The sequence below is a fragment of the Coptis chinensis genome, chromosome 2 (assembly GCF_015680905.1).
Source record: "Coptis chinensis isolate HL-2020 chromosome 2, ASM1568090v1, whole genome shotgun sequence".
Lineage (NCBI taxonomy): Eukaryota > Viridiplantae > Streptophyta > Magnoliopsida > Ranunculales > Ranunculaceae > Coptis > Coptis chinensis.
In genome coordinates this window covers 105,481,745-105,504,018 of record NC_141457.1, presented here as the reverse complement: position 1 = coordinate 105,504,018, position 22,274 = coordinate 105,481,745, and the positions used below count along the sequence as shown (strand labels likewise).

General features: G+C 38.5%; 1 protein-coding gene across 4 annotated transcripts; it reads right to left on the bottom strand.

Annotated features, from left to right (window-relative positions):
- Positions 1-741: 741 nt before the first annotated feature.
- FIO1 (methyltransferase) lies at positions 742-4,672 on the bottom strand. 4 transcript variants are annotated; one of them, XM_086591523.1, is made up of 9 exons: positions 4,369-4,672; positions 4,096-4,301; positions 3,625-4,003; positions 3,321-3,528; positions 2,490-2,597; positions 2,271-2,403; positions 2,098-2,167; positions 1,621-1,774; positions 742-1,133 (listed from the first exon to the last, which is right to left on the bottom strand). In XM_086591523.1, exons 1-7 carry the CDS (start codon positions 4,605-4,607, stop codon positions 2,115-2,117), a joined length of 1,326 nt encoding a protein of 441 aa, XP_086447649.1. In that variant the 5' UTR covers positions 4,608-4,672; the 3' UTR covers positions 742-1,133; positions 1,621-1,774; positions 2,098-2,114. The 4 variants fall into 4 exon arrangements, with proteins under 4 accessions (XP_086447649.1, XP_086447647.1, XP_086447646.1 ...); XM_086591521.1 differs by having other exon boundaries at positions 742-1,141; positions 2,090-2,167; positions 3,625-4,018; positions 4,369-4,670; XM_086591520.1 differs by having other exon boundaries at positions 742-1,141; positions 3,625-4,018; positions 4,369-4,670.
- Between the last annotated feature and the right edge of the window lie 17,602 nt (positions 4,673-22,274).

Below are 22,274 nucleotides of genomic sequence, written 5' to 3'. Positions count from 1 at the left end.
GTCGAGAAACTAAGAGCATCTCTAGATGGAGGCATCAAAGTGTCAATTTGCTTCCACCATTAGGAATTTCGGCCAAATCAAACTCTAAGTCGCCCAAACGTAGAGGCATCAAGTGTCATTTCGGCCAAATCAAACTCTAAGTCGCTCAAACGTAGAAGCATCAAGTGTCTAGCCGCATTTGTGGAGGTAAATTTGTGGTTTGTTAACAAAAAAAAATATTTAAAATAAAAATGAGTCCTACTATTAACTAGATTTGCTTCTACCAACAAGAGTGGTCATTGTTTGAAGATGCTGTTCTCAAACTTGGCCTCAAACATGACATGCCTCCACCACCTAGAGATGCTCAAACACGATAGCCTGGGAGATTTTTTGTGGAATTGATAGAAACCCAATTTTTTTATCCCAAGCTCAGACAACAGTCTTTTAAATTCTCAAGCCTAATAATGCATTCCAAGTTTCCAACAGCCGCCCCTAAACTCATCTAACCAGGTACATACAGTCCAAGTCCGCCAGAATTGCATCACGTCGGCTCTTGTTATTACTTGCCAGTGCCCAACTACTATCCATTGGTTTCAGGGCCTCAAAGGATTAGTGCACCGTTCAAGATCACAAATAACAAAGTACACATTGGTTCAGGATTCAAAGGATTAATGCACTATTTAAGTTAACACAAACAACATTTCTTCTTAAATAGACAGGAAGAATCTACTGTCCTACTGAGGGGGGCTCAAAGATAATATCTTCCAGTCCAAGAAATAATTTGACTCTTGCATCCCATAGAAATATCATAATACATCATACAAATCAACAATAATTTACAGGAATTTAAACTATTTTTTTGTAAGCGCATTAACTTAGATACTCTCCAACTTGTTTGTATCATACAAGAGTGAGGTTATTCCACTAGTACTGAGAGAGCTATATGTAAGTAGATTGCATGCAGCTGCCTCGTTCATCTAGGACAGTAATCTACCGGTGCCAAACCGGACAAAGCAACAGATACAGAATCTTCCGATGGTAGGCCCATTTCGACGGAGGCTCGATAATTCCAAATCAGAGTGATAGTAAGACTAACGGCCATCATCTGCTTGACATCCTTTGCAAGATCATTTATTTCCCAAGGTAAGTGTCGACTGTTTCCCTAGCGCATTTGAAAAGATTAAGAAAAAGTCTGAATAATCACACCTAAAATTTTCAGAGAACTTAAATAGCGAGACTTATTTTTTTTCCCTGTTTTTCATTTTAGGTTTTTGCTCTGCGTTTTTTCACATTTGGTAATATTAAAAAGTAACCAAGCTGATGGGTTTTATGTGTCACCCAAAAACTTTTCTCACGAGTAATATAGAAAAGAGAAGCTACTCTACCAAAACAAAAAGACTCCCAAAGTAACTTTTTCACATTAAGGAGAGCACAAGCAAGTAATAGAAATCCGCTTACAGGATCACCAAGTAATGATTTTGCTTGAAATTAGCTTAGCAAGGTCAATTAGAAGCTTCATTATGATCTGGTATGAAGAGATATGTAATTTAATTTTTTCTTTTATAAAGAGATAAGAGCCAATACATCTATAATTTAATATGCAAGCAACGCACAGTAAATACAGCAGACCATTTAGTTTACCTGTTAACTGATTCCAGTAGCGTGCCTCTGCAACTTCAGCTTTGCAATGGTCGTAGTTGTGCAATGATAACTAGTACAACCATTCACCTGGCCTCCCTACAAAACTCCCTCTTCAGAACTTCCTCCAGTTGTTTAATTATCAGTGGAAACAATCCTGCAAAAAACTATAGCTATTCAACAAAAGAAGGCAATGAGAACTGCCAGAATGAACACTTAACTAAGAATTACGAGTTGTGCAAATAAACTATACTCACGATCCCTGTATGCTATTTAAAATACTTGTAAACAATATATTCCACTACAAAAAGGAGGTTGATAATTTCCTTAAAGTGAAATTGACTAGTAATTTTTTCTCTTTTGCTAATCAAAATACTGAATTTGCCACAACTACTTAGAAAGATGAATTCACCAAATCAGTTCCCAAGAAAAAAAAAACAACAAATGCACCCAAATCTGGAATAGAACGGACTTAAGAACCTGAAAGAGGACTCCCTCTATGCTGTAAAGATCCTCTCAGTAAAAGTGTCCCTGGGATTTGCTGAAACACCTACAAGAAGAATAGTTCATAAAATGGTCAGAACAATTCAAAGCAGAATAAAACCATACATTGTGATGAAGAGAAGTAAAAGATGCAAAAAGAAAATCATTACGAGATTCGAAGCAAAGTTCATCCATCAGACTCGAACCAGATGTCTGCTGCATAAGCTGGTAACTAGTGTCTTCATCAACATTTTCATCCCCATTCTTATTGACTAAGTGACAGTACTCCTTAGACGGAGTAACCTAGAAAAACACACTGCTCTTTATTACCATTCCTTAACACAATCTTCATAGAGAATATAGCAGGAAGAATTGGTATTTACTCTTACATTTACAACAAATGAGGAGGGATCAGATTTACAAGATGCACCACTAGCAAGAAAATATGACTCGACTGATTTCAATACATGTACAGCACTGAACTGACGTTGAAGACCCTGAAAAAACATAAATTGCAAGGTAAGAACCTAAACATAAACAAATGTATGGAGATACAATTATTTTCTTTATGTAAGCATCTATCAAGCAATAACTCCAGGTGATGCAATGAAACTTATGGGAATGGGAATGAAAAACATGGAATTGATAAATGTTCTCTTTAACAACATATAGTATTAAAAGGTAGGTAACAAAATCCCATTGGCACATAGAAGACGGATTATAAAGGCCACAGTGAATGAGATACAACGTTCTAACTTTTGTCTTTTTTTTTTTTCACTTTTTTTTATTTATAAGAGATATGAATCCAATAGTCTTGTATATGTCATTATTTAATTGGTCTTTTAGAAAGAAAAATATGTCATCATGCGTGACCTTAATCAACCTTTTTATTTTTATCGATAAAACACAATTCATAAACTAGTCAAATAATTACAATATGTTACAAAGTGGTTTTCATAGCAAGAATCTACCAATATGACACAAATATACCATTCTCCAATTACTATCCCATCTAACTTACTAGGACATCCCAATTACACATGAAACTTGGTACGTAACCCCTTTGAAAATAGGATTCGCACAAGCCGATCTTATTGAATTGACTTGTTTAAAAACTTCAAAGTTACAACAGCTGATCTTATAGAATTCTGTCTACAAAATCATTTGCTAAGAGATCAAATTCATATCAAAGAAAAATGACAAAAAGGAAATATCCATACCTCAAGCATAAAGGAAATATTGCTTTTCTCTGCCACATGAGATGCTACCACCTTCCTGGCTGGAGGCACAAAGGACCATGCAAGTCCCCATCGATATGTTTCACCTTGGACAAATTCAGTGGTCTTCACTATTGTGACACCCACCTCCCAAAGCTTTGATACTAAAACCTTCAGGTTCGCTTTCCTTCCAATCATCGAAGTAAACCACCTACACAAATAATAATCAATGGCCAATTAGAAATAAGGAATATCTTTGATACTTAAAGCTGAGGAAAGTAGACAGGCCAATGCAGCAAAAATTTACCTGAACGACTGCTTCAGTACAACACTATCATCAATGATACGCATGATAAATGCCCTTTCTCCACCAGGACAAACCATCTCCTCAGGTGTTCCACCACACGCAGTTTTTGGATTTAACCCAGCTTCCTCCATGCTCTCGAAAAATGGAGGATTACACATACAAAAGTCAAAATGTTCGTCATCCCTAACCACACCTATAAGAACATTATCATCCTTTTTCAACTCTGAAGCAAACGTTTCCACCACTTCTCCAGTAACTCGCCCCGTGTCAAGCGTAGTTTCACTTAAAACCAACGGACTATCACTAGAGGCTTTTCTAATTTCAATTAACTCTGATAAATGTGGATTACTATTAACATTCTTTTCCGCCCATTCGAGCGCTACATCGGTCACATCTACAATAAAATTACGCACATTTATATCTGCTAAAAACAAGACACATGAACTGAAAATGGAAGTAAAATGAGCTAACCTGAACCAACAAAGCTCCAACCTAATAACGATGCACCGAGAAGTGGGTATATGCAATTAGCACCAGTTCCAATATCAAAACCACTCACATTATCCCCACTAGTTTTATTTTTCGGAATAATATCGGACGCGAGAAGGTCTTCAATCCAGTGAATATAGTTGGACCTATTTGGCACTGTTGGACATAATTGCCCATCCGGAATCCACCTACAAAAAAAATAAACTAAAATAAGATGATGCGGAGTGGGGGAAAATATGAGTAAAGAATGATTACCATTTAACGTTATGGTCGTGATCGAGTAATACACGTGTGAGTTCACGAGTGGCATTGAAATCGGTCCAATCGATTCTGGGTCGGTTATTGTGAGTGTAGAAAACGAATGGTTCGAAAGAAGGATAGAGAGATGCTAAGTGACGGAAATCGGGTGGGTTTTCTGAGTATTTGTTTCGTGGGTGGATTTTGGGTCGTGTATCTTCGAATTTTCTTTTCTTGTTCTTCTTCTTGCTTGGCATTATGATCGTTCAACACCACTTCTGGGTTCTGAGCGGATTGGGTTTATGGAACAGAGAACCGTTATAGTTCGTTGTCAATGTTTACTGGTGTATACAAGGACTCCGGCCCATATATTAGTCAGCAAAGCCCAAATCCGGTTTTTAGTTTGGTACCAATTGTGTGAAGCAACAAATAAAATGACAGAAGTAAGAGCATCTGTAGGAGTGATATCAACCTAGCATCAAACACCAAATTTCTAATAATTTGGTATTTTTTTCAACTTCAGGAGAGTCACATGTTGATGAAAACACCAAAAAAACACCAAACGAAACACCAAATCGGCTAATATTTGGTTACAGCTTTGGTGCTGTATCAAATCACTCACGCGGTTTTAGAAAAACCGCGCGGTTTTGCCAACACCACATGGGCTTGGCTTGCTAAATGGGCTTCTATGGCGCGGTTTTGCCAACACCGCCTGGGCTTGGGCTTCTATTGGCGCAGTTTTGCCAACACCGCGTGCGTTTTTTCAAAAAATTAGAATTGTGGTGCATAGAACTTAAGAAATTATGAATTGTGCATAGAAGTTAAGAAATTAAGAATTATGCAATTGAAGAAATTAAGAATTGTGCAATTGAAGAAATTAAGAATTGTGATCCAAAATCGAAAAAATTAAAGAAATTAAGAATTGTGCAATCCAAAATCTATGATTGTGATCTAATATCCAAAATGATCTAAAACCTATCATATTACATAAAATTTATTTAGCTATCTTCTTCGCCCCTTACCACTCGATGTCTCTCTCTCTCTATTTGGATGTTCATTTCGCTCCTCTAAGTTCCTAACCCGAGAATCAAGATCTTCTCTCAATGCGCACAAAGGTTAACTACCTCACTGAAGTTCCTCATTTCCCGATGTTGTCAAGCGTGTACCTTTGAATATCCTCATACGCCGAAGTCTCATCACGCATGACGTTGGGATTGGCGATATGTTTGAGAATATGCCTCCTCCCTTTCTTGGCTATAATGATACACGGCAGTCCTCATCCCATCAAACATACAAATCTGGTTCTCATATCTTTCCCGAATCTCAGCCTGAAAATCCAAGAAAATACATTGTGAGTACATATTATATATATAATGAATAAGAAAAATAAAATAACTAAACTCACCGTGGTATACTGATCAATCTGCAACTCTAACTCATGGCAACGAGCATGAGGCACCTCAAGAATGGAAATGTAAGTAGCCTCCCCATCATGTCCACACATGGCAAACATCTGAGGATTACTGGTAGACACAGGAGCTGGACGATATGCATTCAGAGGTTGTGGGTTGTAAACAGGCTGTGGCGGATAAGGAATACGTAGCTCACGTCTCATCCCTTCCAGGCCTACAAACTCGAAGTTGTTATCCCGACCAACAGGGGGCAACAACGGACCCATAGAGACACGGTTCCACCATCTATAATCTTGATCGACAATCGCTTCAACAACAAAAGAAGACGCATCTGGCCAAGGACCACAACTGGCATGAACTTCATGAACTTGAGTTCTATCCCTCGACTTCGCATCACTAACATCTGGCATGGGAGCACATGAAACTCCATAGCGTCCGGTTATCGCCTCCAACATCCGTCGCCGCCACGGTGCCAAACCTTCTGATCCGCGCGGCAAAAATAACTTCTGGGCGTGACAACACACAAGGATCTGATAACTGGATCATCAAAGCGATAGACAAATGCCAAGGTCTCCACTCAATAGATGACAATGATCTAATATCAATCTGAGCACGAGCCATGCAGACATTATTTCTAATCTCTCCCCTATTACAAGTCAAGTGAGGCCCTGACCAACTACCAAATCTAGGGGGTAGTATCGGCAATCATGTCTATGTTAGGACAAAGAGTTGAAAGTACTCATAAAACCAAATCTCTAAAAGTCCCGTGAATCCTACAATCTGGGGACTTTTACTTCCGAAAGTCTGGTGAAGCTTTATCTAACGCGGCTATCAAGTGGCATATACTTCGAGCTACCTGTAATAATCTCTCATAGTATGCAAACCGGATACATAAGCATAATATCCCAGTCATACCGTAGAATGACCATTGGGAAACAGAACATGCCCAATAAAAAACATAAAAAAAAAGCCCTAACATACACATCAGCACCCTCACTACCAGGTAGAACAGTCAAAGCTAACTCCGCTCATGTATCAGGATCCAAGAGGGGTTCCATATATGCAGTCTTAATATGAGATAACTTAATACCAGAAGACTCATAAGCATCTGCATCCAAGCGAGGAAAACTCATAAGCATACTATCCATATTCTCATAATTTGTATGAAAAGGTATCGATTAGCCTATACCGATACTCAATCCAGAAATCAGGGTGAAGTCTAGTGGTGTGAACCCTAACTCCGCACAAGGGAAATGAAATGTATGAGTTCTACTCCACCATCTTTCTACTAAAGCTATGACCACTGCCCAATCAGCCTTCTCATAATCCACATCAACCAAAAAACCCAAAGGTGTATACAAAATACTATCTCTAATGTGTACAAACTCATCCAAACTCTTAATAACCTTCCACCACTCTCTAACACCAAGTAAAGCCGATCTAACTCGGTAGTCAATAACATTGAGATATTGTAAAAAATAATAATGCGTATAAGATAAATAATTAATTGGTCCAACTCAACTAATTAATGCATAATATTCAAAATATTTAATCAAAACTAATTAATTACACGAGTATTAGCCATCGCGACTTTCGACCGTGTTTTGTATCACATGTAGAAGACACAACTTCCATATCAAGTGCTTCACCTGGTGCAAATTGTCAATCGAAGTCGTTCATCTGATACTCCAGTACATAAGGATGTCTCTCAGTCGGCGCAACATTCTCGGGTTCTTCTCCCCCATCGCCAATGTCGTTTGTGTACTGCCAATCATCACCCTCGAAAGATTCAAAAGGATCCATATAAAATTTCAAGAGTTTAGGTAGGTTTTTACTTTTTTTTTTACTAAGGAGAGAGTTTATAATTGAGAGAAAAGTTGAAAGTGATTGAACCGCGCGGTCTTGGTCATGTATATATAGAAATAGCACGCGGTGTTCAGAACACCGTGTGGTTTTCGCAAAACCTCGTGGGTTTGGGCCTGTCAGATGGGCTTTAGTGGCGCAGTTTTGGGAAAACTGCGTGAGCTATATAACGCGGTTTATCCAAAACCGCGTAGTTTGATGTTGCTCCTAAATATGGTTGGTGTTTTTTTGGTTCAAAATTTTGGTGTTTTTTTTGTTGCTCTCCTAAAGATGCTCTAAGAAATAAGACTGATAGAGGAGCCTTTGACCTCTACAGCCTCACAAGTCTACTTAACTATTTATCTTCTTTCCCTTCCATCACCGGCCGTCCAGTTGACTTCCAAACACCCACCAACCACCGTCACCATCTCCCTTTACCTTCCCCATTCCCCTCAATTCACTGATACTGGAAAAAAAAATACAATAAACCCATTGTCGTACTCTTCTTCTCTGCGTACTTTTTCTCTAGCAAGAAACCCAGCGCACTTCTTGTGCAACACGCGCCCAGCCCCACACCGCCCCCATCACCGGCCACCGCTCCCACTAGCAAATACCATCATCCTTTAAACAACCCGACCATCCACCACCCACCAGCATCGCCCTCACCACCATCCGACAACATCGTCAACACCTCCCCAGCCCTTATCATCCCCCATCTACCACCAACAGAATTGTTCACATTCCCACCACCCACTAGCACTTCCACCACAACCAAACCCCCACAACAGTCTTCAATTTCCTCCCACCTTAACAGCATAGCAGGAAAAAAAAAACAAAACAAAACAAAGTCATGATGGTTTGGTTATTTTCCTTCTTGTTTCTATTTCTGTACACTGTGGTTTGGTTAACTGATTAGATGGGTATGGTTGTTTGTTGGTTTTGATGGAGTTGGGTTTGTTTCGATGCTAGGTTTGCTGTTTGGGTTGGATTTATGGTAGTGCTTTTGTTTGTTGTGGTTTGGATTTGTGCCGACGGTTTTTTGGGTTTGGTAGAGCATATTCAATATGAATTTCTTTTCATTGGGCATTCTCACAAAATTTTTATCAAACTTCTATTATTAAACAACAAAAAGAACTCGAAGGGTTTTTATAAAAGTGCGTTGTTGTTATTATTATTATTATTATTATTATTATTTTTCTGAGTGTGATTTTCATATTGCAAGAAATTTGGATGAGTGACCAATGTAATATTCATATCTCATAAATAGATCTATCTACATAGTTCAAATATTTTTTAGAATAATTTAATATAACGGCACCCGTTCGTAGAAAGCTAGTTCTATATTTCTATATATATATATAAATTGCAAATTTCTCATGTAACTAGATGAAGAAGGATTTTTGGTGTGGGTGGTATGGACATAACAAGATGTAATGAAATTCCCTTGGATATATTACCCGACATACTAAATAGACTCCCTCTCAAGTTTTTTTTTTTTTTTTTTTTTTTTTTTAAGTGGAAATTTTATTGATACTGATAAGGAATTTTACAAATAATTAGGACAAGTGTGCAACAAGCTGCGCTGCAAGTCCTTTCTGAATAACAAATCTTATTCTTCTAAAAACAAACACGTTAGAACCAGCGAATCCTTCTTCTTTTTTTTTTTTTTTTTTTTTTTTTTTTTCCTGATAATGAATGATAACGAATTTTAAAAATAATTATGACAAGCGTGCAACAAGCTGTGCCGCAAGTTCTTTCTGAATAGCAAATCCTATCCTTCTAAAAACAAACTCGTTAGAACCAGCTGTCATAACGTTACTGTCCATAACTTTCTGAAGTCTCTTGAGTAGCTCAACAGACTGTTGTTCCAAGAACCCAAAAGTGTCGAAACTGAACGGAATAAAACAATGTTGATTAGCCCTACAAGCTTCCCCATGCTTCTCCATCTTCCCTGTTGCTGCCCTCTTAGCAGCTTCTCCCACCTCAAAGTCACCATTCCCCAACCCTACCAATAGAGAGACTCCAGTTACATCAACACATGCATGTTTTTCCTCGGACCAACTATAAATCAAGACATCCGGGCCAAGTGTCAATCTACCCTCATTCGGATTAGTGAGAAAGTTAACATGAGCCTCTTTCTTCACTTGTACCCCAGCCCTCCAAAAGGCATCACACAAAATGTCTCTAACATGATCATGTCGGTATTTAAAACCAGGAAAATGTTTATAATGTACTGCATGGTCCCCAAAAGCATCTAATCTACTTTTTTTGCATATAGGGCAAACACCCTCGTCAGAGTACAGAGGAATCATAAGACGGTACCTGAGAATGGCACGATACTCCACCTGTGACATATGCTGTCCAAGTCCCTCCATCAGAATAGCAAGTAGAAATTTTTTTGCATGTTCCGACTACAAGCATCCAATGACTGCTTTCTAATGAGTAGAAAACTCAAACTCCCTCTCAAGACTAGCAATTTTTTTTTTCAGCTACAAAACATGCAAATATATATATTATAGAATTATAGGGGTACACTGAAAGTCTGAGCAATATTTTGGTAGAGTACTCATGTCAAAGGAGCTATAAGCCCATTTAGCTAGATCATGAGCCTCACCATTAAAACATCTTCTTAACCATCTAAAACATGAAAAATTAAATTTATTAGTAGTTCTGATAATTGCTTTCGTAATGCTTTATAAAGACCAAGCAATACTAGACTCCTGGGTGCTCAAACTTTTGATAACGTTGATGTTGTCACCCTCAAAAAGAAATTTTCCTCTTCCTAAGTGATGTGCCAGCTTCACTACTACCTCGGCTGCAAGAAGTTTGCTCTCCTCTGCTGACTTTGATGTGAATCTCCTCACTGGACAACAAGTAAAGCTCCTTCTTCATTCCAAGCCATAGTAGCAGCAACTCCTGATAGAGATCTCTTATTAAAAGCAACGTCAAACCTAGCATTTACATAATCAGGCATGTGAGCGATGTTACTTATATGATAATGCAAAGTAGATATATTACTAGTAGATGTTGAAGCATGTGGGATATGGTTTGAATTTATATTCCTAATTGTAGTGTTAACAGAAGAAGTAGGGTTTAGACTCTCCCTGTCAAAAGTTTTGAGTCTTCTCTCCCATTAAATCATTGTAGATATTAGTATAGACCCCCTAACCGCTGCTCCTCTATCAAACTTCTCCAGATTCCTATTATCCCACATAGTTTGCTGTAGGGTACATGCATACACACCCATGCCAAATTTGCTATGCCAGGGACCTTGTTTTCACACCATTCCATGCTGATCTTATCCACCCATCTTCTAATGGACCATCCTCTGTTAACCTCTGTTCGTAAATCCAGTGGCAAAACAAACCACAAAGTTTTTGCCTAATCACATTCAAAAAAGATGTATTCCACAGTTAGTTTCTTTTTTCCTGAAACAAAAGCCACACATGGTATCATTGTTCCTAATCCTCTTCTATATCTTCTCTCCAGTTGGAAATATGTCCATGTATAATTTCCACATGAAAACTTGTTTCCTAGCAGCCAGACAAGCTCTCCAAATTCTTCTGATAGTTTTTGCTTGAAAAGTAGAGTCATATCCCTCCCAATCCTTTGCTTTGAGTAGATGAAAAATAGATTTGATAGAGAATTTTCCTTTAGTAGCAGGCCACCAGGTTAACTCATCCGCCCCTCCATCCTGTGGTTTGATGTGTATTCCCTTGATAAACCCTGCTTCTATAGGATCAAACACTTGGTCAATAAGTTGATCATTTCATGCTGATCTTTTCTTATTCATGAGATTTTTCACTTTCTAGTATTTATGGATCCCCACTGGTGGGTGCAAATCCTTTATCAGTATAGGATGATCATGGAACATAAGCCAAGGATCATTGAACATAGAGGTGTGAGTAGCATCCCCGATGTTCCAGATAGACCCTTTATGTACCAGGTCAAAACTTTTATTGACCCCTCTCCAGAAGTAAGAGGCATTAGGTGGTAACTTTTGTTCTGTCCCCATACCTTTTTTTCCATAAGTCGCATAAAAGTTTTAAACCAGATGGAATTCTCATCCTTTAAAGCTCTCCAACTCTGTTTGTCCAACAGAGCTTTGTTCATATCAGAAAATTTCCTGAAACCTAATCCTCCAAGGGACTTAGGCTTGCAAAGTTTATCCCACTCAATAGTGTAGATACTCTTAAATTCATCATCCTCATGCCACCAAAATTCCCTACACACTTTATCCACATTGTCACAAACAGATACAGAGAGGGAATATGAGGTCATGGCATAAAAGGGTGTAACTTGAGCTACAACTTGGATCAAAACTGTTCTACCAGCTTGGGATAAAAGCATGGCTCTCCAACCTTTTATTTTATTATGTACAATATTCACCAAGTAATCAAAATCAGCTTTCTTACTGCTAGTGAGTAAAATAGGTACCCATGGGTACTTATCTTTATTTGAAAATTCTCTCATGTTCCAGTATTTTCTCAAAAAATTTCTATGTTTAGCATGCACATTCCTACTAAAATAGATACTAGATTATCAAAATTGATCTTTTGGCCAAAGGCCAGACAATACTCATGCAGAATATCTTTAAGAACACCTGCTTCACTTAAAGAAGTTTTAGTGAAAAACAGTAAATCATCATAATATAATAAATGAGCAATGGGAGGAGCATACTTCCTAATTTTAATACCATGTATAGCATGATCATTTTCAGTTTTATAAATCATGCGAGAGAGAGCTTCAGAAATAAGAATAAAAAGATAAGGAGATAAAGGATCCCCTTGTCTCAATCCCCTTTGAGGGAAGAACTATTCCAAGGGAAAGCTATTAAGGAACACTTTAAAAGAAACAGAAGATAAACATTGATTAATAAAAGTTCTCCATTTTTCACTGAAACCAAACTTTTCAAAAATATTATTTAGAAAAAACCACTGGACTATCATAAGCCTTAGCCATATCAAGTTTTAAAGCTACCCATCCTTCCTTCTTCTTATACATGTTCTTCATGTTGTGAAACACTTCACTTACAAGGCCTATGTTATCCCCTATATTCCTACCCTTAACAAAAGCTCCTTGAAAAGGGGATACTATCTTATGAATACGACACTTTAATCTATTAGCTAAAAGTTTTGAAATAATTTTATAAATAAAATTGCAAAGACTGATGGGTCTAAATTTTGAAATATGTTCAGGAGATGAAATTTTAGGAATTAAATAAATAAAAGTTTCATTGAACTTGGGGTTTAAGACACCATTACAGAAAAAATCCTAGACACAGTCAATAATTGCTAGTCCAACCACATCCCAAGCAGTTTGGAAGAAAAACCCCTGTAAACCATCAGGTCTAGGGACTTTAAGAGAGCCCATTTTTTTAACCACCAACTAGATTTCCTCACCTTAAGGAATTTTAATAAGCATATCATTTTCAATATCAGTAATACATGGACAAAAAATAGTCTATATCCGCATTATTCACATACATATCAGATTTAAATAAGTCTTGAAAGAAAGAGTTTATGTTCTTACCAATCATGTCCCTACCTTCCAACCAGTTGTCATTATCATCTTTCAACTTATTGATACAATTTTTTCTTCTTCTATAGATAGTAGAAGTATGAAAAAACTTGGTATTCCTACCCTGTTCTTTCAACCAAAGAGCCTCAATTTTTGGCGCCAAAGGCCTTATTACTTATCAAGCCAGTAATTAAGTTGACTTTTAAGAGCTCTAATCTTTTCACATATGCCCTCAGATAGAGTATTTTTCATATGCTCCTCAAGCCGATTTTGAATCTTTCTAATATTGGAAAACATATTCCCAATCAAAAATATCTTTATTCTATTTTTTAAGTTTTATTCTAGTTTTTGTAAGTTTAGTTAAGACATTGCAGTCCGATTTATTATGATTAGCAGCATTCCATGTTTCCTCAATGGTAGGAATACAAGAAGAATTTTTAAGCCATATATTAAAAAATCTAAAGGGTCTATACACTTTACCACTGTTACATTTCAGGTTGATGTTCAAAGCTAAATGATCAGATGTAACACAGACAACAGATTTCACAAAAACATGTGGAAACAATTCAAGCCAAGTTGGGATAACCAGAACTCTATTCAATCTTTCCATAACATGATATTTAAATCTACGATTATTAGACCAGGTAAATTTAGGCCCATAGAAACCCAAATCAATTAGCATGCACTTAGTAACTCTCAAGTCACTTTGTAGATTCAAGTGTGTTTCAAAATCTTGGTGTTCCGTGATTCTCAATAACTTCCATCGAGCATAAAGGCTACCTAAAGTTTGTAAGGCGCACCCCCGCTTATGTATGTCTGGACAAGGGCACACCCGCGCTCCTTTCTTAGCAAACGATCAAGTTGTTAGGCATGCACGCGCTTGACTTTTGCCTGGCCAAGGGCGCGCCCGCGCCTCACCTTATTTCAGCACGACTTCGACTATTTTTGGAAATAGTATAAATATAAAGTTTTTTCTGTAAAAACTTAACCTAACCAAAAGAAAGAAAGAGAAAGATTGTAAGAGAGAAATTCTTAGTGAGTTGAGTGTTCATTCTTTGTGAGTGAATTGAGAGCTCTTGTAATCTGTTACTCTAGACATCTAGTAAAACTTAGAACTCGCAGTGTGGACGTAGGCAAATTACCGAACCATGATATATCTCATCTTGTGGTTTGTTCTTCTTTTACATTAATTGTTTTACTTTATATGTTTGTTTAATTGATATTGAGAAGTGTTGGGATAATACTTGGAGGGTGTTGAAGTCTTGTCTAAAGAGAAGGATCAATCCTTGTATAGGGTTGATTTATTTGTAGTGGATAATGTTGTTTCTGCATTGTTAGTTATTCACAACAACTAGTATCAGAGTGGGGTATACGACCTAGGATTTTGAGTTTTGGTGAAGAACCATAGTGCTAAAAAATTGCGTAGACAAGGTGTTCGATAAAATTCTGAAGTGACATTTTTTTTGGGTTATTGTGTGTGACTTGAAAAATGGCTCCCAAGATGTCAAATGCAAGGTTTGAAGTAGAGAAGTTTAATGGGAAGAATAACTTTAGGATTTGGCAAGTCCAAGAAAAGGACATCCTCATCCAACAAGGTTTGCACAAGGCTTTAAAGGGGATTAAATCTAAGGCGGCAAGTATGAGTGAAGATGATTGGGAAGAGTTCGATCTACATGCTTGTTCATTAATTTGGTTGTGTCTTGCAAATGAGGTTATGTATAATGTGATGGGAGAAAATACCGCTGTCGGTATTTGGCTCAAGCTAGAATCTATGTATATGACCAAGAGCATGACGAACAAGATGTACCTTAAAAAGCATCTTTATCGGTACATGATGGTGGATGGTTCAACGATGCAAGAGCATGTTAGTGAGTTCCGTCGACGCCTAGCGGATTATTTGAATGTTGACATGAAGATGGATGATGAGGATCAAGCAGCATGTTTAATATTCTCTTTGCCCAAAACCTATGAGCATCTAATGACTACCTTTATGAATAGAGAAGATGTTGATCTTGACGAAGTTCAAAGTGCGCTTCTTTATTATGAGTTGATGAAGAAGACACGAGTTAAGAATAGCATTAATGCAAGTCAGGGGCTAGTGGCAAGAGGAAGGTCGTATGAAAATGCCTCTACTAGCAATGAGAGGTCTAGGTCCAAGTCAAAGAAGCCGTTGAAATATGTGAAGTGCTACAATTGCGAAGAAAAGCGACATTACGCAAGTAATTGTCCTCACCCGAAGAAAGATAACAAGAACAATGGTAAAAAGAAAGGTAAGGCTAAAGTTGAGGCAAGTTTTGCTTCAGGCTCTGAAGGGGACGATGAGAGTCCCTGTGTGTCCACACAAGACTATATGGCTGAAAGGTGGATTCTTGATTCTGGATGTTCCTACCATATGTGCCCGAATAGAAAGTGGTTTACTTCTTATGAGAGCATTGATGGTGGTTCCGTTTTGATGGGTAATGACATTGCTTGTAAGACGGTAGGAATTGGAACTATACGGGTCAAGATGTATGATGGTGTAGTGAGGACTTTAACCGATTTGAGGCATGTTCCCAAGCTAAAGAAAAACCTTATTTCTCTTGGTACCTTGGATTCCAAAGGCCACAAGTTTGTGGGGGAAGGTGGAGTCCTTGTATACTTGGGTAGTACGGTGATAGGTGATGTAACAGTGGGTGCATGTAGTGATGATTCTGAGTGCACTAAGATGTGGCATATGCGACTAGGGCATATGAGTGAAAAGGGTTTGTCTGAGTTGTGCAAGTGAGGGTTCTTGAAAGACTTGAAGAAGCCAAGTATTGGGTTCTGTGAGCATTATGTCTATGGGAAGCAGTGCAGAGTCGAGTTCAGTTCAAGCAAGCACACGACAACAAGCATCCTTGATTATGTGCATACGGATGTTTGGGGACCCTCCAGAGTGGCGTCAAAAGGAGGTAACCGCTATTATGTCTCATTCATTGATGATCATACTCGCTATGTGTGGGTGTATATGATGAAAATCAAAGATGGAGTGTTTAAGACATTTAAGAAATGGAAGGCAAGAGTTGAGAATCGCATAGATAGAAAGGTGAAGACTCTATGGTCTGACAATGGTACTGAGTATACCTATGGGCCTTTCCAAGAGTTTTGTGCGCAACAGGGAATTGCCAAACACTAGACAGTCAGGGGCACGCCTCAGCAGAATGGAATGGTAGAGAGAATGAATAGAACCTTACTTGAAAGAGCTAGATGTTTGTTATCTAATGCCAGTCTAGGCAAAGAGTATTGGGCAGATGCAGTGTCCATGGTGTGTTACCTATACAATAGGTCACCAGTTCCAGCTATAGATTGCAAGACACCTTATGAGGTGTGGTCAGGTAACCCAGCTGATTATAGTATTTTGCGAGTGTTTGAATCAACTGCTTACTACCATGTGAGTGAAAGCAAGCTAGATCCTAGAGCTAAGAAGGCCATATTCTTAGGCTTCGCAAATGGGATAAATGGATACAGATTGTGGTGTCTAGAAGACCACAAGTTCCTGGTCGGTAGAGATGTTACCTTGGATGAGACTTCCGTGTTATCTTTTAGTAAGCCGGAAAGAGCTGGGCAAAATGGTGAGTCTATAGAAGTTCAAGCTACTAAGCTTTAGTTGTCTGATGTAGTAGATGACTGGTTGGTTCATGATGAGGTACCAGATCATAGAACCACGCAACAATAGGAAGAAGAGCATGAGCATCCGCAACTTGTAGTGGCTAACCCTAGCTGCCAAAGAGACAAGTTAAAGAAGTGCACAAGTATGGGCACGAGAAGCCGGTGAAACACTATGGTCAGGTGGATTTAGTGGCATATACACTGAATTTTGAAGATGATGAGCCAGATAGCTTCAAGGAAGCTATTAGAGATGCTCATTACAGAGATTGGTTGGTTGCTATGCAAGAAGAGATGGAATCTCTTAATGAAAATCACACATGGGACCTAGTTTTATTGCTAAAGGGCAAAAGGACTATCGGCAGTAAATGGGTGTTTAGAAAGAAAGAGGTCCTTCCTGAGTCTGACAGTACTGGGTACAAGGCAAGAGTGGTAGCAAAGGGTTTCTCACAGAAGGAAGGAGTCGACTACAATGAGGTATTTTATTTCCCCGGTGGTCAAACATATTTCCATTTGTGTGTTATTGAGTTTAGTTGCTCACTTTGACTTGGAGTTAGAGCAACTTGATGTGAAAACTGCATTCTTGCATGGGGACTTGGAGGAATAGATCTATATAAGACAACCTAGGGGTTTTGTTGTTACTAAGAAAGAAGATCATGTGTGCAAGTTGAATCGGTCACTGTATGGTTTAAAGCAATCGCCAAGGCAATGGTACAAGTGCTTTGACACATTTATGATGCAACATGAGTACACCCGAAGTAAGTATGACTGTTGTGTTTACTTTCGTAGGCTTCGTGGTAATGATTTCATCTATTTCCTGTTTTATGTGGATGACATGCTTATTGCTTCCAAAATCATGGTAGAGATAGACAAGTTTAAACATCTCAACTTAGCTCTGAGTTTGAGATGAAAGAGTTAGGTGGAGCCAAGAAGATATTAGGCATGGAGATTGACAGAGATAGGAAGAAGCGACGGATAGTTGTATCTCAGAAGAAATACCTTTGAAAAGTAATTTCTCGTTTTGGTATGGAGAATGCAAAGTCGGTTTCTACTCCTTTGGATGGGCTTTTTAGGCTTTCAGCTAAGTTCTCTCCTAGTTCGGTGGAGGAACAAAAGTATATGGCTCATGTTCCTTATGCAAGTGCAGTGGGCAGTTTGATGTATGCTATGGTGTGCACACGCCCAGACATTTCACAGGCAGTTAGTGTTGTAAGCATGTATATGACAAATCCTGGGAAGTAGTGAAATGGGTATTGAGGTACTTGAAGGGTACCTTGGATGTGGGATTAGTTTATAGTGGAGGCACTTGTTATGTCATTGGGTATGTGGATTCAGATTATGCAGGTGATCTAGATAGACGATGACCGACTACTGGTTATGTGTTTATGATGCATGGTGCACCGATTAGTTGAAGGTCTATGCTACATGCTACAGTTGCTCTATCTACTACTGAGGCAGAGTATATGGCAGTGGCAGTGGCAGAGGCAGTGAAAGAGGCACTATGGCTTCGAGGTTTTCTGGATGATATGAGTATTGAGCATAACAGTGTTGCTTTGTATTGTGATAGTAGAAGTGCTATTCATTTGGCGAAGAACCAGGTTCATCATGCTCGGACCAAGCATATTGATGTCCATTATCACTTTATACAGGATGTCGTTGAGGATGGTGATGTAGCACTTGAGAAAGTGGATACCCATGACAATCCTGTTGATATGCTGACAAAGGTTGTCACCGGAATTAAGTTCCAACACTGTTTGGACTTGCTCCAAATCCTACATGTTTGAAAGAGCCCTTTGTGGGCATAGCCCTTCGGGGCAGTTGACTGCGAGTTCCGGGGACTAGTACTTCTTGCTGGATGTGTTCGGTTCGGTTTTATGTGTTAAAACCTCACCGAGGTGGAGAATGTAGAGAAAAAATGAGTTTTTTTTTTCTTTCTCTCGTGTAAGGCGCGCCCGCGCTTATGTATGCCTGGACAAGGGCGCGCCCGTGCTCCTCTCTTGGCAAACGATCAGGTTGTTAGCGCCAAGCCGCCGACTTTGACTCGCCAAAAGCGCCCAAGACGCTCACCGTATTTCGCGACGACTTTTTGTTTTGGAAACAATATAAATATAAAGTTTTTTCTGTAAAAACTTAACCTAACCAAAAGAAAGAAAGAGAGAGATTGTAAGAGAGAAATTCTTAGAGATTGTAAGAGAAAAATTCTTAGTGAGTTGAGTGTTCATTCTTTGTGAGTGAATTGAGATCTCTTGTAATCTGTTACTCTGGACATCTAGTAAAGCTTGGAACTCGCAGTGTGGACGTAGGCAAATTGCCGAACTACGATATATCTCGTCTTGTGGTTTGTTCTTCTTTTACATTAATTGTTTTACTTTATATGCTTGTTTAATTGACATTGAGAAGTGTTAGGATAATACTTGGAGGGTATTGAAGTCTTGTCTAGAGAGAAGGATCAATCCTTGTGTAGGGTTGATCTATTTGTAGTGGATAACGTTGTTTCCACATTATTAGTTATTCACAACACACTATGATAAAAAAAAAATCATTTTGAAATCAGCTGCTTGCGCCATTGTAATGGTCTATTATGTTTTGTTGATTGTGATCGAGATAATTTGAGTGTATGTAATCCAATTTCCGAAGAAAAAGTCGATTTACCAAGACAAACTGACAAAGTACTTTGAGAGCGGGAAAGGGGCATTTGGAAGTTTTAGCTTGGGGTTCGACCCATTGTTGAATTTTTTTGAAGTCCTGGCATGGAATAGTTACCCAAATTGCATCATCCGCGCACACTTTAGGAACCAACTTGTGGAGCCATAGATGTACGCTCATAGATGGATGGAACCTCTAAAGCACGGACGCACCTCCTCATAGGCTGTGTCCGCGTCGAACGGGGATGCGGACGCGGCACGGACGCACGTCGGACGCAATCAACATGGTCAAGACACAATCAACTAAACCGGACATGGGTCAAGATGCAGTCAGGACGCAGTCAACATGATCAGTACGCAGATTTTGACCTAAAAAAATAAAAAATAAATCAAAATAATATTAAAAAACTCAATTTTTTAATTTTTTTTTGTTTTGTTAAGACTTATGACATGTTTTTAAAGTTTGATTAAGAAATATTAAACTTAATTTTGTGGCTATTTATTTTTAATAGTTTTGAATTTATGAATGTTGATACATTTAATTTAGTTTTTAATGTTTAATTTATATAAAATAAAATTATAAATATTAATTAATTTCCGCGTCCTTTGCCGCATCCGCGTCCTATTTTTTTGATATATAACCGAGTCGCCGCGTCATTGTCTGCGTTCGCGTCTGTGTCCGTGCAACATAGGATGGAACCAACTTTTTTAATTAAGCGGAAAATTGTATTTTTTTTTGTTGGTAAGCCTGTTTTAAATGAGATCAGTAACTCTTTGATGCTGGCGGGGTTCGAACTCCAGACCTCTGGTATCATCACCCAAAGGTTTTACCGACTTTGCTAGTCGAAAAATATTGCGATATATCATGATAAATATTGAGAATTCAGCAAAAAATATGTAAATATCACGATATGCTTAGAGATATATACAATTACAAACATTGATAATATTTCAATGATATTTATAATATTATTGATATTTTAGAATATATTGAGATATTTTGTGATATTTTGTGTAGATAACAATTTTATTTAATATTTATCATTATATTTCAAATAAATATAAATTATATATCATGATATATCAAAAAATATCCACAATATCTACGATATTTGTTGATATTTTAAATATATCTACGATATTTGCATATGAAACAATATCAAATATCTCCAAAGAAGGAAATATATCCATATACATATCTATAAATCAAAAATCGATATTTTGCCCTATCCTGATATTTTGTACTTTGGGTACAACACCATTCTCCCTGTGATCATCTACATTGACTTTGCGAGAGTTTCGGGGTCATTCAAACCCCTTAAATCAACAGTCCGGTACTAAAGTTGTTGGAGTTATCCCTCACATGAGGAGAGAAACAGAGCTGGAGAGAAACTTAACGGAGCTGATTCGGCGTTGAATATGTCGAGGCTAGCCAAGGCGCTCGAGTAAACACACCCGCGGCTCATACATTTGAATCAGTCGAGTGTTAAGCGCCGACCGCTCAAAAAGGCGCGACCCGCGCTCGATCTCTCAGTGTTTTGGCGCAACCAGCTCAAATAGAAGCGCACTGCGCCGTGTCTAATTTTCGTGGGCTTCGCTACAGTAACCGCGAAATTTGGTTTTTGGAGATAAAAACCAAAATAAGGTTTTGGAAAACCTAAGACTAAGAACCAGACAAAAACAAAGAGAGAGAAACCCAATCTTGAAAGCTATCAAGATTAAGAGATAACCTTTACAGAGATACAACCCTGTAAAGAGATAAGAGTGATCTAGTAAGGTGAGAGACTGAAATGAGAGATTGTAATCTTCCTTCCCACTTTATAAAGAACTCGCTCTTGTGGAAGTAGGCATCATTGGCCGAACCGCGGTAAATCTTTGTGTTGTGGTTTTCCTTTACTGCTTTACATTATTATTTGTTGTTGATAGTTGTTTAGCGAGTTGGGCATGTTAGTATAAGTAGTTGGTGATATTTAGAATTTGTCTAGAGTTGAAGTGTATTCATACAAGTTATCTGTGTAGTGGGGGAATCGATTGGTATTGGTGTAATCCCCAACAAGTGGTATCAGAGCCAGGTTAGAATAGCCTAGGGTGTTATCCGAATCTTGGTCAGAAGGTGTTTGACGAAATTCTTGAGAGAAGATTTGAGGTTAAATAACTTGTAGAGATGGACCATTCCGTGAACATTCGCATGATGAGTCTGAATAGGAAGAACTACACCATCTGGAAAGCCAAGATGGAAGACTTGCTATACTGCAAGGACTTGGCACTTCCCATTGAGAATGAAGGAGTAAAACCGAAGAAAAGGCCCGATGAAATTTGAGTGGAAAAAGCTTGACGTGAAAAGTGATTGGATACATTCGACGGTGGATTGATGCGGTTGTCTTTCACCATGTGTCCTAAGAGACTCTGACCTTCGGATGCGTGGAAGAAACTCGAAGACCTTTATGAGAGGAAGTCGGGTGGAAACAAAGTGCTAGTCGTTAAGAAGTTTGCGGAACCACGAAGTACAAGAAGGTTCTTCAATGTCCGAGCATCTTAATGAAGTACATAATATCATCATCAATCGGATGCATTTGATGAAGATCAATTTGGGAGGCGAAGTTGAGGCTTTGTTTCTATTAGGGCTCTACCCGAAAGTTGGGAGACATTAGCGGTTTCTACATGGAGCGACCAAGGATGGAATTGTCACCATGGAGATGGCTACCATGTCTTTGTTGAATGAGGAGACTAGAAGGAGTGCAAGAAGCAGCTCCCTCTCACTCTCGAGATCCTTTCACGCAGAGAAACGGGGAGAGGTAGAAACAGAAAACCATCTCGTTTTAGAGGTGATGACGAATAAATCTAGGGGTGAAGCTAGAACTCCTAAAGGCGGAGAGGCAAT